At 35.4% G+C, this 27,736-nt stretch overlaps 2 protein-coding genes across 7 annotated transcripts; both read left to right on the top strand.

Annotated features, from left to right (window-relative positions):
- Positions 1-1,838: 1,838 nt before the first annotated feature.
- LOC127801666 (protein SUPPRESSOR OF GENE SILENCING 3) lies at positions 1,839-8,315 on the top strand. Of its 4 annotated transcripts, none has more exons than XM_052336975.1 (6): positions 1,839-2,006; positions 4,132-5,166; positions 5,358-5,652; positions 5,809-6,053; positions 7,462-7,619; positions 7,875-8,315. In XM_052336975.1, the coding sequence occupies exons 2-6, from the start codon at positions 4,156-4,158 to the stop codon at positions 8,071-8,073; spliced, it is 1,908 nt and encodes a 635-aa protein (XP_052192935.1). In that variant the 5' UTR covers positions 1,839-2,006; positions 4,132-4,155; the 3' UTR covers positions 8,074-8,315. The 4 variants fall into 4 exon arrangements, with proteins under 4 accessions (XP_052192935.1, XP_052192936.1, XP_052192938.1 ...); XM_052336976.1 differs by having other exon boundaries at positions 1,844-2,095; XM_052336978.1 differs by having other exon boundaries at positions 1,844-2,037.
- A 1,843-nt stretch (positions 8,316-10,158) lies between these two features.
- LOC127801667 (protein SUPPRESSOR OF GENE SILENCING 3-like) lies at positions 10,159-27,167 on the top strand. Of its 3 annotated transcripts, none has more exons than XM_052336980.1 (7): positions 10,159-10,580; positions 10,676-10,754; positions 23,218-24,220; positions 24,343-24,637; positions 24,748-24,992; positions 26,135-26,292; positions 26,582-27,167. In XM_052336980.1, exons 3-7 carry the CDS (start codon positions 23,231-23,233, stop codon positions 26,778-26,780), a joined length of 1,887 nt encoding a protein of 628 aa, XP_052192940.1. In that variant the 5' UTR covers positions 10,159-10,580; positions 10,676-10,754; positions 23,218-23,230; the 3' UTR covers positions 26,781-27,167. The 3 variants fall into 3 exon arrangements, with proteins under 3 accessions (XP_052192940.1, XP_052192939.1, XP_052192941.1); XM_052336979.1 differs by having other exon boundaries at positions 23,221-24,220; positions 26,582-27,166; XM_052336981.1 differs by lacking the exons at positions 10,159-10,580; positions 10,676-10,754 and adding an exon at positions 15,912-22,688 and having other exon boundaries at positions 23,221-24,220.
- The last annotated feature ends 569 nt before the right edge of the window (positions 27,168-27,736 follow it).

The following is a 27,736-nucleotide window of genomic DNA, read 5'->3' on the forward strand; positions in this document are numbered from 1 at the left end:
ACTTTTAACAATTATCCAATTAGAGAATCATTGGAAATATGGTATTGAACTTCTTAATAGCATTTAAGTATCAAATTTTAGTATTCAATAAGTATTTTTTTTATTTAAAAAAAATCTTTTGGTTTTGGGTTTGGATGATTTTATTTGTTGAATCTTCATAATCTTTTTTTGTTTCCTTATTGCTATTTGTGAGTATTCTAAAGTTTCCTTTAAGTTCAAAATTGATGCTTATATGTTTTTATTTGTCTCCTTTATTCTAATTAACTTATATTTTTTTATGAATTCATTACATAATATTCGCACTAAATACATTTTTGTCAACAATTTTATATGAAAAATTAAGTACAAAATCTCAATAAAAAATGCTATCCATTCAAAAGGATAAATTTATTACTTGTAAATATCTCTACAATCGATAATTTTATGTAAATATTATTCAAATTAAAACATTTCACAAGATACTGTTGAAAAATATTTTGCATGATATATAATGGTAAATCCTTATAAAAAAATATATATTAAAAATAGATGCGACATTAAAAGTCAAGCAAACAACAAATAAAAGAACTCAATTTTAGTTATTCTACGAAAATAAGCACAAAGAAGGCACCACAAAAAAATCACCTAATTTTGCTAATTGCATTCCTACTACCATCACCATCTTTTGTAAAACTATATTATCATATTTTTAAAATTTTGTATATTTGTTATTTTCCTTTTGCAAGTAAGAATTGGATTTTTTTATTCACATTTGAAATAAAAATATTTTTTATTTATTATAAATTATTTAAAATTTTAAATTCTCATTTTTTATTGAGATAGGAATAGACGCGAAGACATAAATTTATTCAAAACTTAAGAAAAACATGTAGAGTTAGGGTTGGGTCACACGAGAAAATATATCCCTATTTTAACTTGTTGTTTTTTTATATTTTTTATGATTATTTTTAATTTCACAATCATAACAAATATTACAAATAATTTTGTATATAAATAAAATGAGTGCAAGCTTTATTAATAAAGTAGTATTTTTTAATAAAATTATTAATTAATTTAAAAAATTACATTTAAAAATTATATAAAAATTTAAAAATAAGATAAAAATAGATCTTCCCAATAAAAATTGAATAAAAACTTTAAATCATAATTCATGAATTGGTTATATATATATATATATATATATTTTGAATGACGCTCAGCCCCTCAATTCTAGGAAGGGAAGTTAATCGCAAGATATGTCTCACGCGATTAAGATTCGAACTCACGTACACTAAGATAATCAAAAAACTAATGAGCCGGTCTTAACTGCTATGCAAGAGTGCGATTTTGTTCACCCCCTTTAACGGGGTGAACGTAACCCTGTTAGTGGGGGTTAAAAAAATAATTATGTTTTAAAAAAAAATTATTTGTAGTCATTTTTTTTTGAAAAGAATTATTTTTAGTCACTCAAATAAATTAATTGTTGAAAACAGTCACTTTCTAGTTTTGACTCAGTTTTAACCTTATTAATTATTTTTGTAAGTCTGTCATTTTTTTATAAGTTTTAATTCATCTAGTTTTGATCTTGTCGTATTTTTAGTTAAGTTTTAAAAATATTTTTTTTTGAAACATAATTATTTTTTTTTAAAATAATTTTATAAATTTTTTCAGTCAAAAAATTATTTTTTTAACCTTGACGAGAATTACGTTCACTACCGTTAAAGGGCGAACAAAATCGCACTCGCTGCGCAATGTCTCAAGGGTATTTTTTTGTTTTTGTTTATATGAAAATGGATGCTTAATTGAAAAATTGAATAAAGATTAAAGAATAACAAAATATCGGATCCATCGCCATTTCCGGTCTTTTGTCTTCTATAGAGAGCGTGATGCGCGAATGTTCTTCTCACTGTCACTGGTCACTGGTCACTGGTCACTGGTCACGCCCCTCGCCCCCCTCTCTCTCTCTCTCTCTCGCTCGCTCGCTCGCTCGCTCGCTCGCTGCGATTTCTGGAAGCGAATCGGCTAGGGTTCGTGTGAAACCTTCTTCGCCGGAGACTTGTTTGGATTCTTTGATCTCTACTCTTTCGCCCTTTCCCCAAGAATGATCTTCAATATTGTCTTCTCTTCTGTCCCTCTCACTCTTAGTCTCCATTTTGTGTATATACTCATGTTTCCGTGTTCGTAGTTACATCTTGTGCTTTTCTGCCCTACGAACGCTTCCTTTTTACTGTTTTTGGCAATTTATGCTCGACGGAACGGGTGTTGTTGATTTATCGTCAATAACTTGCAGTGACTCTCTCTATTTCGCCTTCCTATATCTATTTCTCCTGGCATTGTGCATGTATGTGTGCTAAAAGGCCTCTTAGATATTGTCGGCTAGTTTTCCTTGAAGATTCTGTTTTCTAGCCAAGATCGTCAAGATGTTCTTGTTATTTATTTATCTTCTGTCTTATGTGGAGTTGTTCTTTGCACTGTTGCTGGTAACCAGGCCTATGTGTATGCAGAGGATTGAATAAATTACGTGAAATCATCATTTGTTTGTCAAAACATGCATCTGTTTTTTATTTTTATTTTTCGTGTTGGATAGTATTTCGCTAAAATAAATGATCAGATATTCATGTTGTAGATATTTTATGCTGGCCCAAATGTTGTAAATATTTTTCGTTTTCGTTTGTATTCTGAGAAAATAAATTATCAGATTTTCATGTTGTGGTGTGGGCAAACCACCTTCCATTCTTGCCTTCCCCCCCCCCCCCCCCATAGACATCATTTGTGCAGTTAAGGTTTCTTTATAGTGTGAAATAGCTAGTCTGTTCTGCCTATTTGACATGAATATGTTAAAACTGATCCTTGATTACTTACAGAGTCCATCTATGTTGTTATCGAATATGGACATTATGTTGTCTTGTTGTTTTATATGCAAATTTTTGAGGAGCTTTACTTACTTCTACTTTATTGCCTCGTGCACTATGAATGTATATGCAGTGAACATGGAATCAAAATATATGGAGGAGGATAGAAACTTAGTTGGAACTTGTATATTTTCAAGCTATCATACTTGCACAATATGCATTGTATTATATAATACAATTCTCCTTTCCATTGTGTGTTTGTAAGGTCAATTCTTGGTTTTTGAATCTGATGCTGAATTTTTATCCTCTGTTATCAGTGCATTTTCACTAATGAATCTCCTTTATACGAGAATATGTTTCAAATGTAGTTTCTGCAATAGAGCACCTTGAGTAGCTTATAAAGAGACAAATAGTGAATAAAGAGCTAAATTCAAAGAAAGCAAATTATACATATATAGTTGTACATACTTATATGTTGCATCTATAGTAAGAATCATGAAATTTGAACATCAGTAGGTCTTTATGTATACAAATTTAATCCAGTTAATTTCACCGAGATCTCTTGTAGTATCTTGCATTCACATCTCAGTTCCAAAGGTTTAGAAAATAGCGACTAACTTCCCTTACCATTAATTTTTATTTACAACTGTTAAACAGCTGATACATTTTGCATCTTACATCTGCATGTTGTGAAGGAAATAAATATATCGGATAAAAAAAATATTTTGAAATAGTGGCAGAAATAAGAACCATTTCTCAATTGTCAATGTTTACACATGACCTGTACCATTTAGTGAAGTAATAATCATTTGATCAAGCTGGTTAATTTTTAATGTGATTTGATCAATTGAGGTGTCAACCATGGGACGCTTGCAATGACAAATCACTAATTTTTGTGGGTGAAAGGTACCGTTCATGGTCATTTTATTTGTTTTTCTCATTTTCATTTTTCCTTTAATGTCATCTGTACAATCTTGATTTTATTCATGATGTGTGGCTGTAAAATATGCAAAGGCTCTTGAGTTATAGCAGGTGGCTGAACTCTGCTCTTTTGCCTGTTTATTTTTGTGACTAGTCCATCGGCTGCACTGGTCCAAATGAGCTCTTTCTATCATGTTATATCAATATGTTGCCTTTTGCATATATGTAATTTTTATCATGACCGTGTTGCTGAACTTGGATAGCCATTGTTATTTTGCCTTATTTAGTTCCAGAGTTGGTGATTGCTTTTTGTCATTATTCCCTTATGTGTTATTTACTAAAGTATGTTTTTTTTTTTTCATTTTCTCCATTAAAACAGGTCAGCAAGTAGGTGCAAGCTAAAATGAGTAACAAAGGGAGTGGAAAGTCATTCATTGCTGGTACTGCTAACTCATCATCAATGGGGAAAGGCATATCTGGGGATTCTAGCCAAAAGGTGGATCAGTTGAGTCATGGGGTAGAGGACATCAGCTTAGATTCTGCACAAGATGGTGAATGGGAGGTCTATGAGAAGAAGGCTAAACATAGATCCGGAAGTAATGCTTCAAGATCATCATCTTCTCATGGTCACAATCCTAAACCATGGGGACATCCTGATGTGCAAAAGTCAGGGATGTGGAACAGTGGCTGGGAGAAAGGTCCTGGCAATAGTCGACCGATGCCTAATACTGATTCTAGAAGGTCCTCAACCAGAGTAAATTTCAGGCCCCAATCATCTAGTGGCAACCTTACAGCTGGACAACCAGTGATTCCTCCTCCTTTGCAGCAAGGATGGAATTGGCGAGCAAGAGCTGCTGCCTCTCAGCCAGCAGAAGAGGGGGCAAACAAAAGAGAGAGCGACTTGGATCACCATGGTGGTGATTCTGATGACGATAGGACTGAAAATAACGAAGGTGACTCCGATGCTATTGATGATACTGATGATGAACTCCTCAGTGATGAGTTTGACTCAGATGCTAGCCAAAAGAGTCATGAAACTCTCAAGAAAAGCAATTGGTTCAAGTCTTTTTTCCAAATGTTGGATAAATTGTCTGTTGATGAGATCAATGAACCAGCTCGACAGTGGCATTGTCCTGCATGCCAACGTGGTCCTGGTGCCATTGACTGGTACAGAGGTTTGCAGCCTCTTATGACACATGCGAAGACTAAAGGATCTGCAAGGATGAAGGTCCATCGAGAATTTGCTGAACTTTTGGATGAAGAGCTGAGCAGGCGGGGTACTTCTGTCATTCCAGCTGGGGAAGAATTTGGGAAATGGAAAGGTCTGAGTGGGACTGTGAGTGACCATGACATCATCTGGCCTCCTATGGTTGTGATAATGAATACAAGACTTAACCTAGATGACAATGAGAAGGTACAATTAGTAGAGGTTTTATTAACTAGCAAGAAAAAAAAAAAAGAAAAAGTTTTTATTGACCGAACTTTTTTATAGAGTTTCTTTATGTCAATATGTGAAAAATTAATCCACATTGCATCTTTTTCTAGAGAAATTGGTTTTCTTGATGATGCAGTTGAGTATCTCGTTTGAATTTTTTTTTTTTGCAGTGGACTGGCATGGGAAATCAAGAACTGCTCAACTACTTTAGTTCGTATGCTGCAGTGAAGGCTCGACACTCCTATGGTCCACAGGGCCATCGGGGCATGAGTGTTTTGATTTTTGAGAACTCAGCAATAGGTTATCTGGAGGCGGAACGTCTTCATAGCCATTTCAAAGAAGAAGGAACGGACAGGGAGGCTTGGGAGCGTAATAGAGTCCTGTTCCGTCCTGGTGGACAGCGGCAACTTTTTGGGTACATGGCTGAGAAACGAGACTTAGATAATTTCAACCTGCATTCACAAGGTATGCATGTGAGAAAAGGGAAGCTGGGGGGGGGGGGGGGGGGGGGACATGCCCCTTCAATCTCTTTGTGCATACTTGTATATGTTGGCAATGGTAGGGGAAGACATGCAAAACGATTTATATCCCATTTGTTTGACATACTTTATAACTCTGTAGGGAAGTCCAAGCTAAAGTTCGAGATAAAATCATACCAGGAAATGGTTGTGAACCAGATGAAACGAATGAGTGAAGATAATCAGCAACTTATCTGGTTCAAGAATAAAGTGGCAAAGGAACAAATGCGTTCAAAAGCCCTTCAGGAATCCTTTGGCTCAGTTTCTGAAAAACTGCGGAGGACATTGGAGGAAAACCGCATTGTTAAGGAGAGAAGCAAAATGCATCATGAACAGAATAAGGAAGAGGTAATAATAATTGAATGTTCTATGTATGATGACTTAGTTTTGGACAAGATGGAACTTGCTTTCTAGAGCTCTACTATGGCCTGTTTTGTGCATTTTTTTTAGTTGCCAAATTAGCTACTTGGTTTTCTTGAACCATTTTGCACAGGCATCAATTCTATTTTTGAATTTCTCTTTGGGACTCTATTTTAAGCTGACTGGTTTGTTTTATTGTACCTGAGGAAGCACCATGTCTGGATATTTCATGCATATGCCTATGACATTTACAATTTTTATTTCTCTATTAACTTACTATGAAATCTTTTCGCAGCTCACCTGCCATTTATGGATCATGTCTAATATATTTATTACATTGTCATTTACAATTTGATGATGTTGTCATGGCCTAGTCCTACATTGGTAGTTTACTAGGAGTCATGAGTATATCACTTGGTTTTATGAACCTAATAGTCACCTTCACGTGGCATTTTTGGGTGTGAGGATCCATGGTGCTATTAGTGGTAATAGAGTCTATTTAGGACTGCTATTGAGCGGGTGCAAGCGAGGACAATTTTGGAAACAAGCTTGGGTCAGATTCAAATATAAGAGTTTTTGGTGTTTCAAAGATGATAGGTATTAAAAGACAGGAGTTTGCCATAACCTAATCTCATATCAGCTTCAGTAATTTTGGAGAGGTTGTGGGTATATTACTTGTGGAGTCATGAAACTAACAATCAGCTTCAGTAAACACTTTTAGGAAAGGTCTCCTGAATTACTTGTGGTTGTGCATGTACCATGCAAGTCTGCTGTGTAGTATTCCTAGAAAAATTAGAGCAGTTAGCATGATATACTTATGTGTTGATTGAACCATTGTTATAATCATTGGATTCTTTTTGTGTTGATAGAGCCATAGTTAAACAATTGAAGTTCTTTTTTATGTTATATCCTATGTTTGAGCTTTGCATTAATTAAGGGAGCTATTTTAGCTGTAGCAAATATATTTTGGCAGAATACAGATAAAAGTGTCATCGTTCTGTTTTGTATTCTTCTGTACTTAAAATGAAGTTTTTTATCTGATATGCTGCCTGCATCTGCTTTTATAACCTAATGCGTTCTGAACTTGATTTAGTGATTCAATAATCTTGCAACATTCTTGTAATGTAATAGCTGTTATTTATGAAGTTGCTGGATACAGTGGAAGTATGGAAAAGAAATTTATGGACTTTATAAATCATAATATTTTTCTTGAACTTTAGTTTTATGTAAATGAATCTACATATTCGTCAATTTGTTATCAGCTCATAGAAGTTCATTCCCCCACCCTAGAGAGGGAGGGAAGGTTTCAGGATTTCTTGCCTTGATGATTTAAAAATAGCAGCTGTTACATTGTTTTGCACTTGCTTTCAGTTGATACAATTTGTATTTTTATTAGATGGACTTTCAAGAGCAATTCTTCAAGGATCAGCTAAAAATTATTCACGAAGCCAGGGATGCAAAGGAAGATGACTTTGAAAAGATTCAGCAGGAGGAGCGAGAGAAGGTTAAACAATCAAATGCAAATCTTTCCAGCACAGAGGATCGTAGGCGAAGGTAATTTGCCTCGTGTTACTTAGTTATTATGTTTTCTGTGGAGCACACATTTAATCCTGAATAGTCACCTTTTTTATAGTTTACTGCTAATCAAATAGGGCTCTTTGATATTGACAAGTCAACTGTATGGCTTCCAATCAAGGATAGGAAATCTTAGCCAAGCTGTCAGTTATGCGAGGCTTGGGGCTGTGTGAAGTAGAACTGCCCTTATTCTATCCGTTTCCTCACTTCTATTCTTGACATTTCCATGTATAGGGCGGACGAAATTACCAAATTCGTCAAGTCTCAGGACAAGGAGATGGAGGAATTTGTGGCCGAGAGGGATAGGCTGTTCGCGGCCCATAAAGAAGAGATGATCGCCATGAAGAAGAGACATTGGGAGGAAGAAGTCGAGCTGGAGAAGAAATTTGACGCCGAACTAAACCAGCTGATGGAGAAGTACGCCCCACACTGAAACCAAATTACTGAAACTTGGAGATCTGAAGATCTTACCTTTTGCAAGGATCAGTCAGATGGGAAATCCGCTATGGAACTTTTGGTGCTTAGCCTCTCTCTTTGTCAACTTATATGTTATATCTAACAGCCCTTTTGTTAAATTTTCTGGTGTTAATGACTTTGTTCGTGGCCTTTGATTTGGATTGGTTTGGTTTTTAGCCGTGTATCTACTATTTAGTTAGTAACTAGAAACTTGGAAGACTCTGGCTATCCAACTCCTTTTGTTACAATTCCAAAGCTGAATCAACCGTGAATGAGTTTTAAATTTTATACTTAAAAAAAAAGTAAATCTAACCACCACAGCCTTAATTAAATTTGAGTAACTTGCAAGCTGGGGTTGGTTTTGGTTTTAAAATGTCTGCCATATTGCAATTTTAAAATTCAAACTTTTTTGTGTTTCATCGTGGTTAGTTTTTACTTTTTAGCTCAACATCGGGAAAATTTTAAAATTCAAACTTATAACATATTTAAAAGGATTATTAATACCAATAAGTCAAATGTTTTTTGATTTTGATGATTTTATTTAATATTTTTAATTTTGACAATAAGAGTTTAATTTTTGAAATTAGTTATAATTTTAACCAATATTGAAATTAATTTTAATTGGCGTGTGGTTTTATCTAGATGGTATGTTATTTGGTATTTATTTTTTTTAAATTATTTTAATTATTTTTTGAAGAAAAATACTCTTTCTTCTCTTTTCTGCTATGACGGTCTCTTCTCTCCTTTGCCATGACTTATTCTCACCTTGCCTTATTGTCGCCTAATTATCTCATTGCCTCTTCTTTACTTTACACGAATTAGTTACTATACACAACACACACATATATATAAATATATGCATACAAAGCAACATACACACATAATAACATATATATACACACACATAGAAATGTTTACACGTAGCAACATTTATATATATAAACATATACACACACAACAACATATATATATACACACACATAGCAAAATATATAGTAGTCGATGGCAGGAAGGGCAACGGATAGCTGATTGAGCAGCGGTGGGGGGTGACGACAGCGTTGGCAGGAGGGAGAGATAGGGTGAAAGAGAGAGATCAATGATGAAATCCGATGGCTTTCATTGGAGAAGTCCAATCAAACTTCTCTAATCAAACATCTCTATACGGCTTTCATTAACGAACTTTTTTTATTAGACTTTTACAACTTTTATTATTGGACTTCTACGGCCTTCATTATCAAACTTCTCCAATTGGATATCTATAACCTTCATTATTGGATTTCTACAATCTTCATTATCAGACTTCTCTGACCTTTATTATTGGACTTCTACAACCTTTATTATCAGACTTATTCAGCCTTCATTATCGGACTTCTTTAATCGGACTTATCCGGCCTTCATTATTGAACTTCTGCGGCCTTCATCTCCGGTCGGACTTTTCCAGCCTTAATCGGAGAAACCTGATCTTTGATGAAGTCCTATTAGACTTTAGATCAAACTTCATCATCTCTTTCACCCTCACTCTTGATAGCACTGTCGTCGTCCCCTACCGTCGCTCGATCTACTATCCGTCACCCCCTATTACCACCAACCACTATATATTTTGTTGTGTGCATATATATATATTTATTATGTGTGTGTACATCAATTCATGCAAAGTAGAGAGGAGATGACTAGGTAAGGTGACGTTGGACATCGATGAGACAAGTCAAGAAACGACCATGGCAGAGGAGAGAAGAGGTGGCCATGACAAAGGAGAAAAAAATAGCATTTTTTTTAGAAAATAATTAAAAAAAGTTTAAAAATAAATTAAATGTCAAGTGGCATATCACCTAGCTAATATCACCTAGCTAAAGCCATACGTCGATCAAAATTAATTTTAATATTGAATAAAATTATAACTAATTTTAAAAATTAGGGTCTTCTTGTCAAAATTGAAAAAAATAGAAAAAATTATCAAAACCCAAAACGTTTAACTTTTGGGGTACTAATAGCACTATCTAAAATATTAAGTTTTAATTAAACATCCAGGGTTCAATATTATTCATAGAAATTGGGTAAGAGTGCGTATACTGATGATTTATAAGTTCCAAACTCGATTCCATGCAATTCGATGCTCTCCTCTCGCGTGCTGATCTCTCCCCTGGCTCGCCCGAGGTCTCTCTTTCGTCTAAAATCTCGGTCTCGCTCCCTCTCTCTGCACGTCTCTCTCTTCTGTGCGACGCCGGTCGCCGCCATGAACCACCGCCTCTGCTACGCTCTCCCTCTCCGATATCTCTGCCTCTCTATCTACTTCTCTTCACCGAGACCGGCTGCGCCGCCGCCACCTCTGCTCTCCGTCGAGATCCGCCATCTCTCACCGATCTCTGCATCTCTCTCTCTCTCTCTTTCTCTCTTTCTCTCTCTGTATGTTTGTTTCTCAAGCCATCGAATAATCCGATTAGGCATTGTATTCCGATTAAGTGATTAATTATTCGGAAAACGAAGGTAATCACTTTCTAAGCTTATTCGACCTTCAGATTATTTTGGCATTTCCAATTATAAAAACGTATTGCTCATATTTCTTTTATACTATTTTCCAGATTGAAACTGGTTTTACAACGACGGTTAAAAGGCGAATTGATACACAATTTTGAGAAGTTTGAAGAGTGGAGAACAATGGTACATATGTAGTTTGGTTACGAAACTATTGAGATTTTCAGTTAGCATCGGGGTCATATCATCTCTTTACTTACTTTATATAATCCTATTTTATTATCTTAATTAATTTGAACTATACCGCTTTTTATTGAGTTCTTCCTAAGATGTTACCATTATGCTTTTTGCGATGCTACGGCATCAGCATGGCGACGACAAGAATCTGATCAAGGTACATCTTTGTTTTATCTGTGCCGTTTAGCTGAACTAGAGAGTTACTTAGATTAGGGCACTTAGGCTAAGATGATTAGAGACATTCAATTTGTTAGTTTAGATCCCAGTTTAACTGTGTTATATTCTGTACTAGGCTTCAGGGAGTTGGCCAAAGGAGGTGATCAGTCAGCTAGACCTGGTTCTTCTGATTAGAAGGCCAGTGCTCTGATATGTTATCCTTAAAATTTATGTTCTGACGCATTATTATATTTCTGCATTATTGATCTGTTGCCTTAAATAACTGTCCTACTACATGAACTATTTTCATTCCACTGGGAAAGATAACTGATTTCTTCCAGAGGTTGATCTGTTGCCTTAAATAACGTTCCCATAATGTCCTTTCTGCATATTTGTTCCACATGATATCTTATTCTGTCTATGCATGGATATGAGATATCTTCTATTTAATATTCATTAGACTATCATGTCTGTTATTATATAACATGTGATTAGTTAGTAAGAACTTTGGATGTTCGGAGTAAGGATTCTGGGAACGTTAATGCACCTCATACACTGATTGCCACGACCATCACTGTTTCAACTTTTAGTGATATCTCTGTATTCCTGAGTAGCTTAGCTACCACTATTTATTATTGATGCCATCAATTATGATTCTTCTGACTAATCCCTATATAGTGTGTGTCACAGTTAAATAATTTCTGACTACATTACATACACTATACTGTTATTATGTTATTATACCATTATATCCTACATCACTGTTATTATATTGTAATATCCTACACTGTAATTATACCATTATATCCTATATCACTGTTATTATACTGTTATATCCTACACCACTGTTATTATACTATTATTATATTCTACGTTACTGTTAGAATACCATTATGTCAGATCACCGGATCTGACAGAGGGTATTTTTGGGTGAATTTTCCAGAAATTGACAGAAATTGATGGGAGAGAGATTGAGAGAGAACAGGAAGAGAAATAGAAGATTAGAGAGAGGAATTCAGAGGGAAAAGATTCAAGTTAATCCATTCACGAATCCCCATCCTCAAGCTGTGGCTCATTATATAGCCTCACAGCCACCCATATGCACCCATGTGCGGTACAAACAGAAATATAACCGCCTCTATAGCTAATGGACAAATATCCATAACAGAAAAGAAAAGACAAATTACAATAGTAAATGATATAAAACAATATAAAGAGTTAAGAGTGGTTTGGCTCAATCAAGTCTACATCCACTATCTCCAAATTTACCTTTGGAGCTTTTCCACTATCAATAAAGGAGGTTTTAGTGATGCACCTCTAACTTTTTTACAATACAAGTCATTTTCTAGGCTAATCACTACAACCTTTACAACTGAACAGTTTTTAACTTGGGCTAACCAAAAACCACTTTGAAAGAAATAATAAGTTGATACCCCAGTGTGTATCTCAAATATAGTGCTTTAATCTTCCTAGAAGATCCAAATATGACAACTTTTACGAACCAATATTAATGTGTTACACAAGGAAATGATCTTAGTCTCAGGAATGTAAGATGAACTTGCAATTGGAAGCTTGAGCACTTGAAGCACTTTTTGAATCTTGAGAGCTTGAATTATTTGGGAGCTTTTGTATATATGTTATCAGCCCTTTGAACCTGTACTTATAGGCTTTTGGGGGCAAATTTAGAAAACTAGCCGTTGCAGAACATTACAGGCCAAGATTTCAAAATCTATTGCAGTCTATTTGAAATAGGTGAGTACTTATTCTGAAATAGGTTATCAACAGGTTGCAAAATTTCTTCCAACTAATTGAACACTGATCCAACACTTAGACTAAGGAATGCGAGAAAACAACCATTTTAATGATATATAAATGGTATAATCTTGATTTCAAAAATTGTTTAATTTTCAAACCTGAAACAATAACATAGTCTGGAATGCATGAATCTTATTTAAAAAATAGGCAATTTCAGCATTCTGGATTTCTGTGAGGATTTCGAAACAAGTCCCTATTTAGAAATACAAGAAGCCTATTTCGAAATACACTGGTACAAATTTTTCTGTGCTCAGTTCCTAAAGGCTATATTTTGAATTTGACATAGTCTCAAATTCAAAATATATTGAATATTTAATGAAAAAGAAAAAGCAGTACGTAACCTTTCTAGGATTTTCCTTTAAAATTAAAGGATTAAATATATTTCTATCCATTCAATAATATTTAATTAAAATCTTCCACTTTTTGTTCCATTTCTTCTGAATTAAAATTTCATTGATTTTTGTGTATTTTGTTTCTTCATGAAGACTTGTAAATGCTTTTCTTTTCCTTTTATTATGTTTAGAGCTTGATCACTTAAAATTGAACAATGTTTGAGTATGTTACTGTCTCTAACATTGATTAGTAAAACAAAAGGGAATGATATATTTTTGCCTAAAAATTTTGTTTGGACTCCTTTATAAGTTACTTTCATTGTATTTAATATTTGTTAGAATGGGTTTCCAAAATAAAAAAATTCAAAAATAAGTACAAGTAGTTTTTACTTTGTATTAAATTTGACTTATTCAACTTAATTAAATAGATATCAGGGATAATTGTAACTTAATTTAGTTTGAGTAATGTTGTTTCTTATGAAGGAGTATCGTGGTCATTTTAGGAAAGTTTTAGGACCGATTTGGAAAAAAATAAAGTACAGGGAGTGTTTGGCCAAAGGCCCAAAGTATAAGGGTTGTATGATTAATTTACTTAGCATTGTTAGGAATGGAGGAGTTGTCGTGGCTACTTTTGGAAAGTTTAGGGATTGATTTGGCAAAAAATAAAGTTTATGAGGTGTCCAGGCCAAAAGTCCAAATTTCAAGGGTGTAAGGTCAATTTACCAATATTTTTATATAAATTAAATGGGTACACATTTTTAATTGATACTTGTTTATGAATATAGATGTGTTGAGAAATTGGATATAAAATGGGTAAATTCCATGCAACCCTTGAGATTTGGCAAAAAAACAATGACCGCCCCTGTGTTTTCAAAAATAATATCGACCTCCCTTAATTTTTGAAAACTTCTAACACTTTGTGCTATGCTATTACTTAATTGTAGTTAATTTTTTCAAAATGTCAAAAACTAACCTAGTTGGGTTCCCAATCTACAGCTCAATGAGTTTGGTACATGGATAGATGGTTACTAGAGAAAAGGTTTTCTACAAATTGTATGTTACAATAGAGGTTTGATTTGCAGAGGGGTTCGATTGAAAACCCCATCACTAGGGTCGCAAGAGATGTGTGTGAGAGAGGAGATAACTGGTGATTCTGCAAAAGCTAATGACAAAGAGAAGAGAGATACGACGATGAAGAGAAGATAGAGAAACTTTTACTAGGAGTGTTGTTGATTTATTGTAGATAATGCAACAACTCTCTTTTTATTCTTATGCGACTTTATAGTGTTGTTGATTTATTTTAGATAATACAATGACTATTTATTCTTATGCGACTTTATGTTTTTTTTTTTGTATTTATTTTTTATTGTATTTCAACAAAATAATTTATCACATTTTCATGTTGTTGGTATTTTATGATGGCCCAAGGGGTGTGGCCAAATCACATTTGCACTTACTCCCTTGATGAATCTACAAAATCTAGTCCAAATTCAGTAAAGCTCTAACCTATAGGCTGCACTAGACAACATCTCTCAACCTTCCTCTATTGTTGTGTCGTGTAAAAATAAGGATAAAAAAATCCAAAAGAAGAAATGAATGAGGATGCTGGCGGCAAAAATTGCCGCCAGCTGGCAGCCTTGCAGCCGTGAGGCACAATTACCTCACGGCACTATTTGTCGCGAGGCCCGACTACCTTGCGGCGGCTTCGTAACAACTTCCCCATTTTCTTTGTCTTTAATCCATTCAGTAGTCGCCACGTGTCGACAACCACCCTTGAGAATCGTGCCCTATAAATACCCAGCTACAGGACATTAATGGGGACTTCCAACTTTGGTAAATTTTGTCACTTTAAATATACTTTTATTATTTTCGTGAATAGTCATTGGGATTCAAGATTGACTTTGGCATCGGAGGGTCTTCGCGGGGGAAGATTCCCGCGAGCCCTCTAACCCATTTTTTGGAGCATCAATAGGGTCAAATCCTTGCGGCGGACCTAGCTGCGAAAGGTAAAGTCTTGCGGCGGACCTAGCGGCGAAAGGCAAAGTCTTGCGGTGGACCCAGCGGCGAAGGCAAAGTTTTGCGGCGAACCTAGCGGTGAAAGCAAAACCTTGCGGCGAATGCAAAGTCTTGCGGTGAGCCTAGCGGCAAAAGGCAAAGTCTTGCGGTGGACCTAGAGGCGAAGGCAAAGTCTTGCGACGAAGGCTAGTGGCGAAGTTTGCGGCGAATCTTGTGGTAAAAGTTTGTGGCGAAGCTAGTGGCAAAACCTTGTCACGAAGCCTTGTGGCAAAACCTTGTGGCGAAGCCTTGTGCCAAAGCCTTGTGGCGAAAGCTTGCGGCAAGAGTTAGCTAGTGGCAAGAGCTAGCGGCAAGAGCTAGTGGTAAAAGCTTGTGGCGAATCCTTGCGGCGAGCATCCTAGCGGCAAACTCCCTTGAGGCGACATTTTTTACGGTAACTTAACCTCACCCGGAAACAAGCTTGAGTGGACCCCACATCACAAATTTTAATTGTTGTATTTTAGCAACAACATCTATCTTCTCTATCTTTGCTCTCAGCCTCTCTCTATCTTCTTGCTTTTGTTATCTGGTGCTTGATTCTGTCACTTAGATTTAGGTGAGGAAGGGGAAGACGAAGAAAGCCTTATCGTTAAAAGCTTTGGTTCTTTTGAAGCATGAGAGAGAGTAAAACACCCCTCTCTTTAGAGTGTTTTTCCATGTCATGATTTGGGGATTTTTTTTTTGAAAACATTTCCCGTAAAGGGCTTTCGCCAATCCTTACGATTTACATCTTGTTTTCAAAACCTTTATTTACTTGACTTTTCATTTTCATTATTTAATTTCCCCAAATTCACTAAAGATGATTTTCTTAACCAATGCTTAGGGAGGTTTACCTCTGGTGGCCTCACCTTTCCACCGAAACTCTTGTGTTCGGTTTAGTTTGTCAAAACAAGGTTTTTGTGAGTGCACTTATTTTAAGAACCTAATTTAAGTCATAACTTGTATTAAGAAGTCCAAATCTTGAATCATTCCGAAATACCAAGTTTAAAAGAAAAAGAAAGGTTTTTTGGGTGTCCCGACCAAAAATCTTTAAAATCCTTAGTGTAAATATCAAAATCACTACAACTCAAGTTATGAATGTAAAAGTTGTTTATTTCCATTAAAATAAAATAATAGACTTCAAATGAAAATTGTGTTTGTACAATGGGTTTGGCATATTTAATACACTTGATATCCCTAAAATAAAATCTATACATGCTTTTAGTGCATTTCATAAAAACACATATAGCATCTACAAATCATTACATGCCACAAAAATAACGAAGCTTCCCAAAACCTATGCTTCAAGAATTTCTTTCCCCTTCCAGTTGCTTGCCTCGTCTGAAACGTTTGAATATTCCAGGGGATGAGCCCAAGTCAGAAGATGAACCTTCTAAGTGAGATGACAAGTCTTTTCTTATAGTGAAACTAGAGAGAGAGAGAGAGATTTGTATAATAATATTGAAATCAATTAATGCTTGTGAGTTGTAGACATGTAGGTATATTTTTTTAAGACATAATTATATTCTGGATTTGCATTTTCACTTTTTATTGTTTTTGTTTATATATGTGTATATCTAGAAGAATATATATTGTGATTTTTTAAATATAAAAGAACGTTATTAAAGATGAAATGATGTATTTTTATATAATAAATTTAATTATTATATATTTATTTAATAAAATTATATTATGGTTCAACCCCAGTTTGACTCCTTGGTGGTGGAATGAAGATGTACAATTGAAAATTAGAAATAAGAAAACTTGTTATAAGGCTGTATATCAGTGCAACAAAAAAGAAAACCTAAAAAAATTATAAAGAAGCAAAAAGAGCTATTAGTAAAGTAAGGTCAAAAGCATATGAGAATCTATATAAACGATTTGATACAAAAGATGGAGAAAATGATATATATAAATTAGCTAAAGCAAGAGAAAGAAAAACAAGGGATCTAAACTAAGTGAAATACATAAAAGATGAAAACCAAAATGTATTAGTGAATGAGAGAGCGATTAAGGAGAGATGGAAGGAGTATTTCACAAAAAGTATTCAATAATGGTGGGGACACAAGAGTTAGGTTGGGACATCTTAGTAACTCTAGAGGGAACATGAGCTATACATTTTATCGACGCATAAGTTCAAATGAAATAAGGCAAGCATTAAAAAAGATGAAAAATCATAAGGTGGTGGGACCGGATAATATACCAATAGAAGCATGGAAATGCATGGGAGAAGAGGGCATCTCCTGACTAACGAAATTATTTAACGCGATCCTTAAATAAAAAAATATGCTAGATGAGTGGAGGAAGAGTACTTTGGTCCCTATATACAAGAACAAAAGTGATGTTCAAAATTATGAAAATTATAGAAAAATTAAGTTAATGAGCCATACCATGAAACTCTGGGAGAGAGTAATAGAGTAGAGACTCAGAAAAGAAACAGATATCTCAAAAAATCAGTTTGGTTTCATGCCTGGTAGGTCAATAATGGAAGCTATATACCTACTGAGGCGCCTAATGGAAAGGTATCGGGATCATCAGAAGGACCTGCATATGGTGTTTATAGATCTAGAAAATGCTCACGATAGGGTCCCTAGAGAAGTATTATGGAGGGTTTTAGAGAAGAAAACAGTCCGAATAGCCTATATACAAGCCCTTAAAGACATGTATTGTAACACCCCTCCCTCGGGCATCCTCAACACCTAGAGAGCCTTGGGTAGGGAGTGTCACACGGGAGAGTAGAAACCTAAATATTCACATCATAATGTGCATAAGAGAAACTGAAACAAACATTAGACTTTACATAGCATTTATCATTACACAATCCAAAACATGTATGGAGACTTTCATCACTTTACCTATATACATTCACAAAATAATACATTTACTTCAAGAGGAAAATCCTAAGACACTAGTCTCCCAAAACACTCCCAAGACCTTTGTTGAGGGCACCCCGGCACACATGGTACTACCCAACCACCTTACCTGGACCAGCATCCGCTACATCCTTGCCCTTATCTGGAATGGTGAGGAATACAAGAGTGAGTCACAAGACTCAGCAAATAATAAGCATAAAATAATGATAAATTTGAAAACAGGACATAGGTTTCGGAATATACAATGTTGTTTTGCTATATTTTAGAATCCAAGATATGCATGTTTTAACTCATTTTGAAACCAAAGGGAAACCATATAATTCTTGTCCAAATGATTTTAATTTTTTACCCATTCGAAGCCTATCGAATCTAGTTTACAACGCTTCAAACGATTTATCAATCGGATATCTACATAAAAAGTTATGGCAAAAACCGTACAGGGTGCGCAGGCTGGTAAACAAACATGTTTCGAAACTTACATAACATTTTTCGAAACTTGGTAAACAGAATGTTATATTTCGAAACCTGCATGACATGTTTCGAAATATATGACCCTGTTTTAGCTATTTCGAAACATTCTGCTTAGATTTTGAAATGCCAAGCCAATACACTATCACACACACACCCAATGCAAGTTATGCCATGCAACATGCACATTAAAGCTTGTAACACATACACGGCCTCCCGACCCACATAATAATCATAATACATACCGGGCTCGTGATTGAAACCTGCATCCACAGAAATTGTAATAACTCTGGGGACCATTGGTCCTTGGCTATAGTCGAATACTTTTACATATATAAACCTTCGCCCATGGTCGTCACCAATGGACGCACTCCCCAGTCGTCACCGAAGGAGTGTAAACCCCAGTCTAGCTAATGCCCACTGGTTTTGGGAGATATCCCGGCAGAGATTCTCCGCACCGCGAACTATAATGCTCATGCAATGCAACAATTTTAGTGGCCACATTCAAATGCTCGTGCAATAGATAAAGTATATGCTCCACGCTCACTCATGTATGAAATGTGGTAAGCTCATACAAATCATGTCCATGATGCACAATTACCACTCTTTCCAAATCATGTCATGCTAAAGCTTAGCATTCATAAAATTAAAGACATCTACATACCATCATCATTGCCATGCTTTCTTTAAAACTTCATTAGAACTTTGGGCATTTAGAATTATAAAGATATGCACCCTAGCATTGATTCAACACATTTTTTTATCATTTGGGACCAACCATGACAAGAATACACAAACACAAGGCATGGGAGAAGACCAATTCTCTACCATGCTTAATTTCGAGAACACACCATTCCTTAGAAATTGTGGGAGAATACAAACCCCACTTAAGCTCATAACAACATGCACAAAACTTAGAAGCCCTCAAATTCAAGAATTTACCCCAATATAAAACCAAAACCCTACTTCACCCAAAACTTGATTTCTCTTCCCCAAAACCACTACCAACACAAAAACACCATACTTTACAACCTTTACACACTTTCAATCTCTCACTTCAAGGCTTCAAATTAGGGAATTTAACCATAACTTAAAAACCCCCAAATCTAACCCCAAGAGAGAATTTAAATGACCATAGAGAAGATATGGGAAGAGGAACTTGCCTTTACTAGCTTCCCTAGTTGATGATTGGATGACTTGAAACCTTTGGAAGATGAGATTTGGCTTGAAAATTAAAGAGGGAATTTTGAAGATGGAGAAGGAAGAGACCCACGAGAAGGCTTCACATTTTGCTTCCCTTTTTCTCTTAAATTTTCAGATTTTCTATGCTTATATACTTCCCTCAATTTCCTTTTAATTTCCACCACACAATTTGCCCACACCTCTCTTAACCATGCATACTTTACACCTAAACTACACTTAACTTAGCTTCTAGAAGGTCTTCTCTTCTCTTAAAATTGCTACCCAAGAATGCTTAATTTCAATCCTTCCCTTAGTTGAATTTTGACTTTTCCAAGGCCACATAGACATTTGCCTTTGACTTTTCAACATTTCATGCATTATACATTACTAATACTTCCAGATTCTTATATTTTCTCGACGTTTCTCGCCTCCTATCACTTGGACAATTTACGTCAGCTACAGGATACAAGTTTAGCGAGAATTCTACATACCCGACATGTCCGCGATCGGTTTCTAATTTTTCCCGAGTGACTGTCACCTATCTTCGGCTCCTGGCAACAAATAGTTTAAACTATTTAAACCAAACAAATTCTAAAACATCAAAATACTCGAAAACGGGGCATTACATGTATTACGGTGCAGAGACAAGGGTTAGAACATGCGGAGGGGATATTGAACCGTTTAAAATTACAATGGGACTACATCAAGGTTCTGCACTAAGTCCATACTTATTTCCTTTAATAATGGATGAACTCACTAAACACATTTAGACAGAGGTGCCATGGTGTATGTTATTTGTAGATGACAGTGTTGGTGGATGAAACAAAAGAGGGAGTGAACACTAAGCTTGAGTTGTGGAGAAACAATTTAGAATCTAAGTGATTTAAATTAAGTAAAAGAAAAACAAAATATATGGAATGTAAATTTAGTAAGAATGCAAGAGTAGAGGATGTTATAATAAAATTGGAAGACCAAATCTTACAAAGAAAAGACCATTTTCGATATTTGGGATTAGTGATTCAAAAAGATGGAGAAATCCACGAGGATGTCATGCACAGAATTAAGGAAGGTTGGCTAAAATGGAGAAATGCATCAGGGGTGTTATGTGATGGTAAAATCCCATTAAAAGTGAATGAAAAATTCTATAGGACAGCTATAAGACCAGTTTTGTTGTATGACTCAGAATGTTGGGCAGTCGAATACCAGTATGAGCAAAAAACAAGCGTAGCGGAGATGAGGATGCTAAGACGGATGTGTGGCTATACAAGAAAAAATAAAATTAGAAATGAAGTTATTCGTAATAAGGTAGGAGTAGTGCCAATCAAGGAAAAGATGAGAGAGACTAGACTAAGATGGTTTGGCTATGCGAGAAGGAGACCAAGAGACGCTCTTGTGAGGAGAGTTGATGAAATTGAATAATTAGTCAAAAAAAGAGGTAGAGGCAGATCCAAGAAGACTTTGGAAGAGACATTAAAGTTTGATATGAAGTGTATAGGCCTAAATGAAGATATGACAAAAGACAGAAATACATGGAAATCTAGAATTTATGTAGCCGATCCCACATAATGGGATAAAGGTTGGATATGTTGTTGGTCTAGTTTTTAAAACATTGGTTAGTAGTAGCATTATGTTTAAATTTTTTTTAATGTTGTCAATAGTAATAATATTACTGTTATTATTATTTTTTTTGCTATGGGCAGCATTATGTTGTTCTAATAGTCGTATTATATTGTTTTAATTTGTCAATATTAGCATTATTTTGTTGTAATTTTTTTAAAGTTTTGTTTTTATTTAGAAATAATGTATATGTATGGTTAAAATGATGCAAGTTTTAAAAAAAAAAGGAAAGGGTTAATTCACAAAAAAATCCAATTTTTTACTATATTTTCAATTATGTGTCGAACTTATAATTTTTTCATTACTAGGTTTAGACTTCAATTTTTGTCAAATTTGTACTACCATCAATTATTTTTTAGATAGACCATTTATTGCTAACATGTCATTCTCAATTAAATGAAGTGGTTTTATAAAAGATGAATTGGCCAAAAAAAAGTGGCTTAAAATGCCACATTGCTTCCTTTGAAATATCCTACCTACTAAACACAATGGACCAAATTAGATATTTTGGTGATATCAACCAAAAATTAGAAAACTTGGACAAGGCGTATATACATAGCATTCAATATTATTAGTTTTTTAACGAACAATTTTAATGAAAGATAAAGGGCAACACAAATTTGAAACAAATTGAAAGTTTGTCCTACTATTGAAAAAATTAAAAGTTCGATACATAATTGAAAACATGATAAAAGGTGGGTCTTTTTTTGGTAATTAACCCAAACAGGAAAAAAAGTTAAAAAAACGGATATGGACCAGACCCAGGTGCATGGGATCCAATCCAAATATAAATGGATCTAGATTGGACCATTAACTATTAGATCTAAATCTCATGGATTTACAGTGGATCTGGTTTAGATCTAGACATTTATAGGCTTAGAGCCTTGAGCCGGTGTATGGGGAAATTAGGGTTGGGGAAGGGGTAGGCAAAACCTTAAAATTTTCATTATACAGTCATAGAAAACATTGCAAATAATTTTTTATATAAATTAAAAAGGTACAAGTTTTCTTTATTATGTAATGATAGATAATGGGTACAAGTTTTTGATTGGCACATATTACATGATATTGATGTGTTTAGAAATTGAATATATTACCCTAATATTAAAAATGATATAAACAAATATGCAAAAAGGAAAAAAATGAAAAAGAAATGCTCGGTCCTTTTCCATTTCTGGTCATTTCTTTTCTATAAAGTGCATGGTGTGTGCACACTTTTGTTCACATTGATCACACCGCTCTCGTTCCCCCTCTTTTTGGTTCTCTCTCTCTCGATTTCAATCTCGATCTCGATCTCGATCTCTCTTAGTCTCTGTGTTTGAGCGAGTTCCGGCAGTGAATTGCGGGAGGATTCATCTGAAAATCCTCTGCTTGTGTTTTGATTACTCTGATCTTTGCTCCAACAGGTACTATTCTTGTGCTCTTTCTTTCTCTCATGTATTGGCTCTAACATCCCACTACTATTTTGCCCTTCTCCAAAAATGATCTTTTATTGTCTTCTCTTCTCTTTCTTGGTCGCTCTAACATTCTCCATTATACATGTTTACATATTTGCATATTGTTAATTCCGATCTATGCTTCTCTACATTATGAACATTTTATTTTTACTCTTTTTAGCAATTTATGCTTGCTGGAGTTGATGTTGTTGATTTATTGTATACAATAGGGTCTCTTTTATTCCCCCCTTCTTTCTCTTTTTACTCTGATCTTTTGGCTGTTGATTTATTTTTGTGACTAGTCGACGTGTTGTACTGCTTCAGATGAGCTCTTTCCAATATATGTACATTTTTATGCATGACCACATTGTTGTACTTGGATAGCCATATTGTTCTGCCTTATTTAGTTTTAGAGATGGTGAGATCTTTTGATTGTTATTTCCTTCAAGTGTTATTTACTAAACTATGTTTCTGACTTTGTCAATTAAAACATGGTCAGCAGGTAGTCTATAATGAGTTCAAGCAGAAGGGGTGGAAAGTTATTTGTTGCTGATACTGCTAACTCATCATCAATGGGGAAAGCCATATCTGAAGGTTGTACCCTGAAAGCGGATCAGTTGAGTCACAGTGTAGAAGACATCAGCCTGGATTCTGCACAAGATGGTGAATGGGAAGTTTATTCCAGAAAGTCAAAGAATAGATCCAGAAGTCATGCTTCAAAATCATTAACTCCTTACAATACCAATCCTAAAACGTGGGGGCAACCTGACGTGATCCAAAAGTTTGGCAAGCGGAATGATGGATGGGAGAAAGGTCTTGGACAAAGCCGACCAACACCTAGTGTTGATTCTAGAAGGCCTGCCACTCGAGGAAATTTCAGGCCCCAATCATCTACTAGCAATCTCACAGCTGCACAACCTGTGATTCCTCCTCCTTTGCAGCAAGGATGGAATTGGAAAGCAAGATCTGCTGCTTTTCATCCTTTAGAAGATGGGGCAGGTGAGGAGCACCACTTGCAGAATGATATCAGTGACATTGAAGGGGGCTCTGATGTAGTTGATGATATCGATGATGAACTCCTCACTGATGAGTTTGATTCAGATGCAAGTGAAAAGAGCCATGAGACTTGCAAGACAAGCAAGTGGTTTAAGACCTTTTTTGCTGTCTTGGATAAATTGACCGTGGAACAGATCAATGAACCAGCTAGAGAGTGGCATTGCCCTGCATGCCAAGCTGGTCCTGGTGCAATTGATTGGTACAGAGGCTTGCAGCCTCTTATGACACATGCTATGATGAAACGATCTACAAGAGTGAAAGTTCACCAAAAATTTGCACAGCTTTTGGATGAAGAGTTGAGCAGGCGGGGCACTTTTCTCAGTCCAATTGTTGAAGCATTTGGGAAGTGGAAAGGTCTTAATGAGATTGTGACTGACCGTAAGATCATTTGGCCCCCCATGGTTGTAATAATGAACTCAAAACATGAACGGGATGGCATGGACAAGGTACGGTTATAGAGTTTCTTTATGTCAATATATGAAACAATTCATCCACATTGCATCCTTTTCTAGAGGAATTTGGTTTCTTGATGCTTCATTTGAGTGTCTCATCTGAAATTTATTTGCAGTGGATTGGCATGGGAAATCAGGAGCTTCTCAACTACTTTAGTTCATATGATGCAGTGAAGGCCCGACACTCTTATGGCCCACAGGGCCATCGGGGTATGAGTGTTTTGATTTTTGAGAGCTCAGCAATGGGTTTCTTGGAGGCAGAACGTCTTCATAACCATTTCAAAGACCAAGGAATGGATAGGGAGGCTTGGGAACGTAATCCAGTCCTATTCTGTCATGGTGGAATGCGCCAACTTTATGGCTTCATGGCAGAGAAACGAGACTTAGATATTTTCAATGAGCACTCAAAAGGTACCCATGTGTGTGTGTGTGTGAGAGAGAGAGAGAGAGAGAGAGAGAGAGAGAGAGAGAGATCTAATGATTTATATCCTCTTTGTTTGACATACTATATAACTGTGTAGGGAAATCCAAATTGAAGTTTGAGACGAGATCATACCAGGAGATGGTTGTAATCCCATTAAAGCAAATGTGTGAAGATAATCAGCAACTGATTTGGTTTAAGAAAAAAGTGGCTAAAGAGCAAAGGCATTCAAAAGCTCTTCAGGAATCTTTTGGCTTACTTTCTGAAAAACTGCGCAAGTCCTTGGAGGAAAACCAAATTGTTAGACAGAGAAGCAAAATGCATCATGAACAGAATAAGGAAGAGGTAATACTAATTGAATGTTCTATGTATCCTGACTTAGTTTTGGACAAGATGGAACTTGTCGTTCTTGCTTCCTAAAGCTCCAGTATGGCCACTTTTTATGCATTCTTTGTTGTTGCCAAAATAGATTTTTGGTTGTATAGCTTCTTGCAACCAATGTCTGCTGACACCAATTCTAGATATTTGGATTTTTCTTGGACTTGTTTGTTTTGTTGTACATGAGGAAACACTTGGTCTAGATATTTCATGCATATGCTTTTGCATTTGCAATTTTTATTTTTGTTAACTTCTATATGAAATTCTTTTTGCTGCTCACATACTATTTTTGGATTAATTTGCATCTAATATATTTATCACATTTGTCATTTACTATTTGTTGTCATGATCCAAGCAAAGTTTGAGTTTATAATCTGTAACATATAGTTATTATTGTCACATAAAATTAGACAATTTGTTGTGACATTGTCATTTACACTTGTTGTTTACAATTTGTTCTTAAATTTACGGCATTAGAGTTGATAGAGCTGTAGTTTATAACAATTTATTGTTGTGTTGTCATGACCCACCAATCAAAATTAGAACAGTTAGCCTGGGATACTTACGTGTTGACAGAACAATAGGTTATAATCACTGGAGTTCTTTATGTGTCGATAGAACCACAGATAAAACAATTGGAGTTACTTTTCTTCTAGTATATCCTATGTTTGAGCTTTACACTAATAATGGTAATCTATTGACTGCTTTGGCTGTAGCAAATGTATTTTTGCAGAACTTACAGATGAAGGTACGCTTGTTCTGTTTTATGTTCTTTTGTACTTTGAATGAAGTTTTATATCAGATAAAATGCCTCCCATCTGCTTTTAGAACCTAAGATGTCTTAACTTGATTTAATATCTTGAAACCTGTTGTGATGTAATAGCTGTTATTATGGACTTGCATGATAGAATGGAAATACGGGGAAAGAAATTGATAGATTATAGACCTTGTGTTTTTTTAAGTCTACTCAATCTCATTGTCCCCTTCCCATATGGGGAGGGAGGGCTTCATTATTTCTTGCGTTATGATTTGGTTGTCCCCATGGTTTAATGTGCAATTTCTCTCTGTTTACCACTTGCTTTCAATTGATACATTGTGTATTTTATTAGATGGACTTTCAAGAACAATTCTTCAAGGATCAGCTGAAAATGATTCGTGAAGCTAGGGATGCGAAGGAAGACAATTTTGAAAAGATTCAACAGGAGGAACGAGAGAAGGTCAAACAATTAAGTGCAGGTTCTTCCAGTGCTGAGGATCGCAGGCGAATGTAATTTGCCTTATGTTGTTAATTTACTCTTGACATTAAATTGAAGCCCTAGAATTTGATGCCCATCTAGAGATATCTGCCACTGGTTTGTTTTTCCCTTCTTATGGAACACACATTCGCGATGCATTTCTGAAATGTGCCACTGTTGTCAACCATATGGCTTCCAATTAAGGATAGGAAATTATTACCAAGCTTCTGACTTTATGGGGCTGGGGTATATGTGAAGCTGGGGTTCCTTATTCTAAACTACTTATCCCTCGCCTCTATTGTTGACATTTCCAATTTATAGGTGGGACCGAATTGCGATGTTCATCAAGCTTCAAGATGAAGAGATGGAAGAATTTGCGGCCCAGAGGGAGAAGCTAATAGAAGCCCATGAAGAGGAGATGATTGCAATGAAGAGGAGGTACTGGGAGGAAGAGGTCGAGTTGGAGAAGAAGCTTAATGCTGAATTAAACCGACTGATGGAGAAGTACATCCCTTCTTGAGGAGCCTTTTCTTTTTTCCAAAGTACTGGAAGACTTGAGAGAGTTTTGAAGTTCAAAGATGAGTCGTATCAAAAATCCCGGATGGAACTGTTGGTGCATCGCCTCGCTTTGTTTCCTTTGTTTTAACAACCCTTCTGTTAGATTTTCTGGTGTTCATGGCCTTTGAATGGGATTGGTTTTTTTATCATGGAAGCCTCTGGCTGGTAGTGGTAACAAAGATTTTCACCTCTTCACTTAAGGTCACTGCGTCTGAAAGTTAGTTTCAGAGATTTTGGTTAAGCTTCATTTAACAATGCATATTCTTCCTTTTCTAGAAACCAATAGTCGGACTTTTGTAGTTATCAGGGGTGTTAATGAATTGGGTGAATTTAGGTTTTATATAATAAATCTGAACCCAAACTAATCATTTTTAGCTTTGTTGTGTTTTACATAGTTATGTGTGTTTTTTTAATTATATTTAGTTATGTGTTTTTCTAGTTGTACCGTGTATATATATATATATATATAGTTATAAATAAAATATTTAACCTTTTTTTTCTCAAAATATGATATTAGAGCAAAGTTTACAAAACTTTAATGCTAATCCTTAGTCGTCATTGCCACCATCCATCATAGTTGCACATCTCTCTTTATTGTACTTTTTTCTTTGTCTTATCGTTGTCAATTGTGACATTTTGATTAGTTGTGTATCTGTCTCTATCACACTTTTTTATTTTCGTTGTCATTACCATTAATTGTGATTACGACCTTCATTTTTTGTGATTGAGATCTCTATTTCTAACAATTACGACTATTCTTGTGATTTTTAAGTCTTTACTTTTATATGACTAGAACTTTTGCTTCCAACGATCTTTTTTCTCTATCATCAGGCAACCCTTAGATTTGCAACTCATAACCTTTGCTTTCATCCCTTCTTCTTCACCTAGGACCTTTACATTTGCCTTTGCCTTAGTCAT

Source organism: Diospyros lotus, chromosome 5 (genome assembly GCF_014633365.1).
Source record: "Diospyros lotus cultivar Yz01 chromosome 5, ASM1463336v1, whole genome shotgun sequence".
Lineage (NCBI taxonomy): Eukaryota > Viridiplantae > Streptophyta > Magnoliopsida > Ericales > Ebenaceae > Diospyros > Diospyros lotus.

What these genes read in the sequence shown, in the direction of transcription:
- LOC127801666 (XM_052336975.1), top strand. Translation starts at nt 4,156, where the DNA reads ATGAGTAACAAAGGGAGTGGAAAGTCATTCATTGCTGGTACTGCTAAC. An exon ending in TTTCAACCTGCATTCACAAG is followed by an intron (nt 5,653 to 5,808) that starts GTATGCATGTGA and finishes ATAACTCTGTAG; the next exon opens with GGAAGTCCAAGCTAAAGTTC. An exon ending in ATGAACAGAATAAGGAAGAG is followed by an intron (nt 6,054 to 7,461) that starts GTAATAATAATT and finishes TATTTTTATTAG; the next exon opens with ATGGACTTTCAAGAGCAATT.
- LOC127801667 (XM_052336980.1), top strand. Translation starts at nt 23,231, where the DNA reads ATGAGTTCAAGCAGAAGGGGTGGAAAGTTATTTGTTGCTGATACTGCT. An exon ending in AACGGGATGGCATGGACAAG is followed by an intron (nt 24,221 to 24,342) that starts GTACGGTTATAG and finishes ATTTATTTGCAG; the next exon opens with TGGATTGGCATGGGAAATCA. An exon ending in ATGAACAGAATAAGGAAGAG is followed by an intron (nt 24,993 to 26,134) that starts GTAATACTAATT and finishes GTATTTTATTAG; the next exon opens with ATGGACTTTCAAGAACAATT.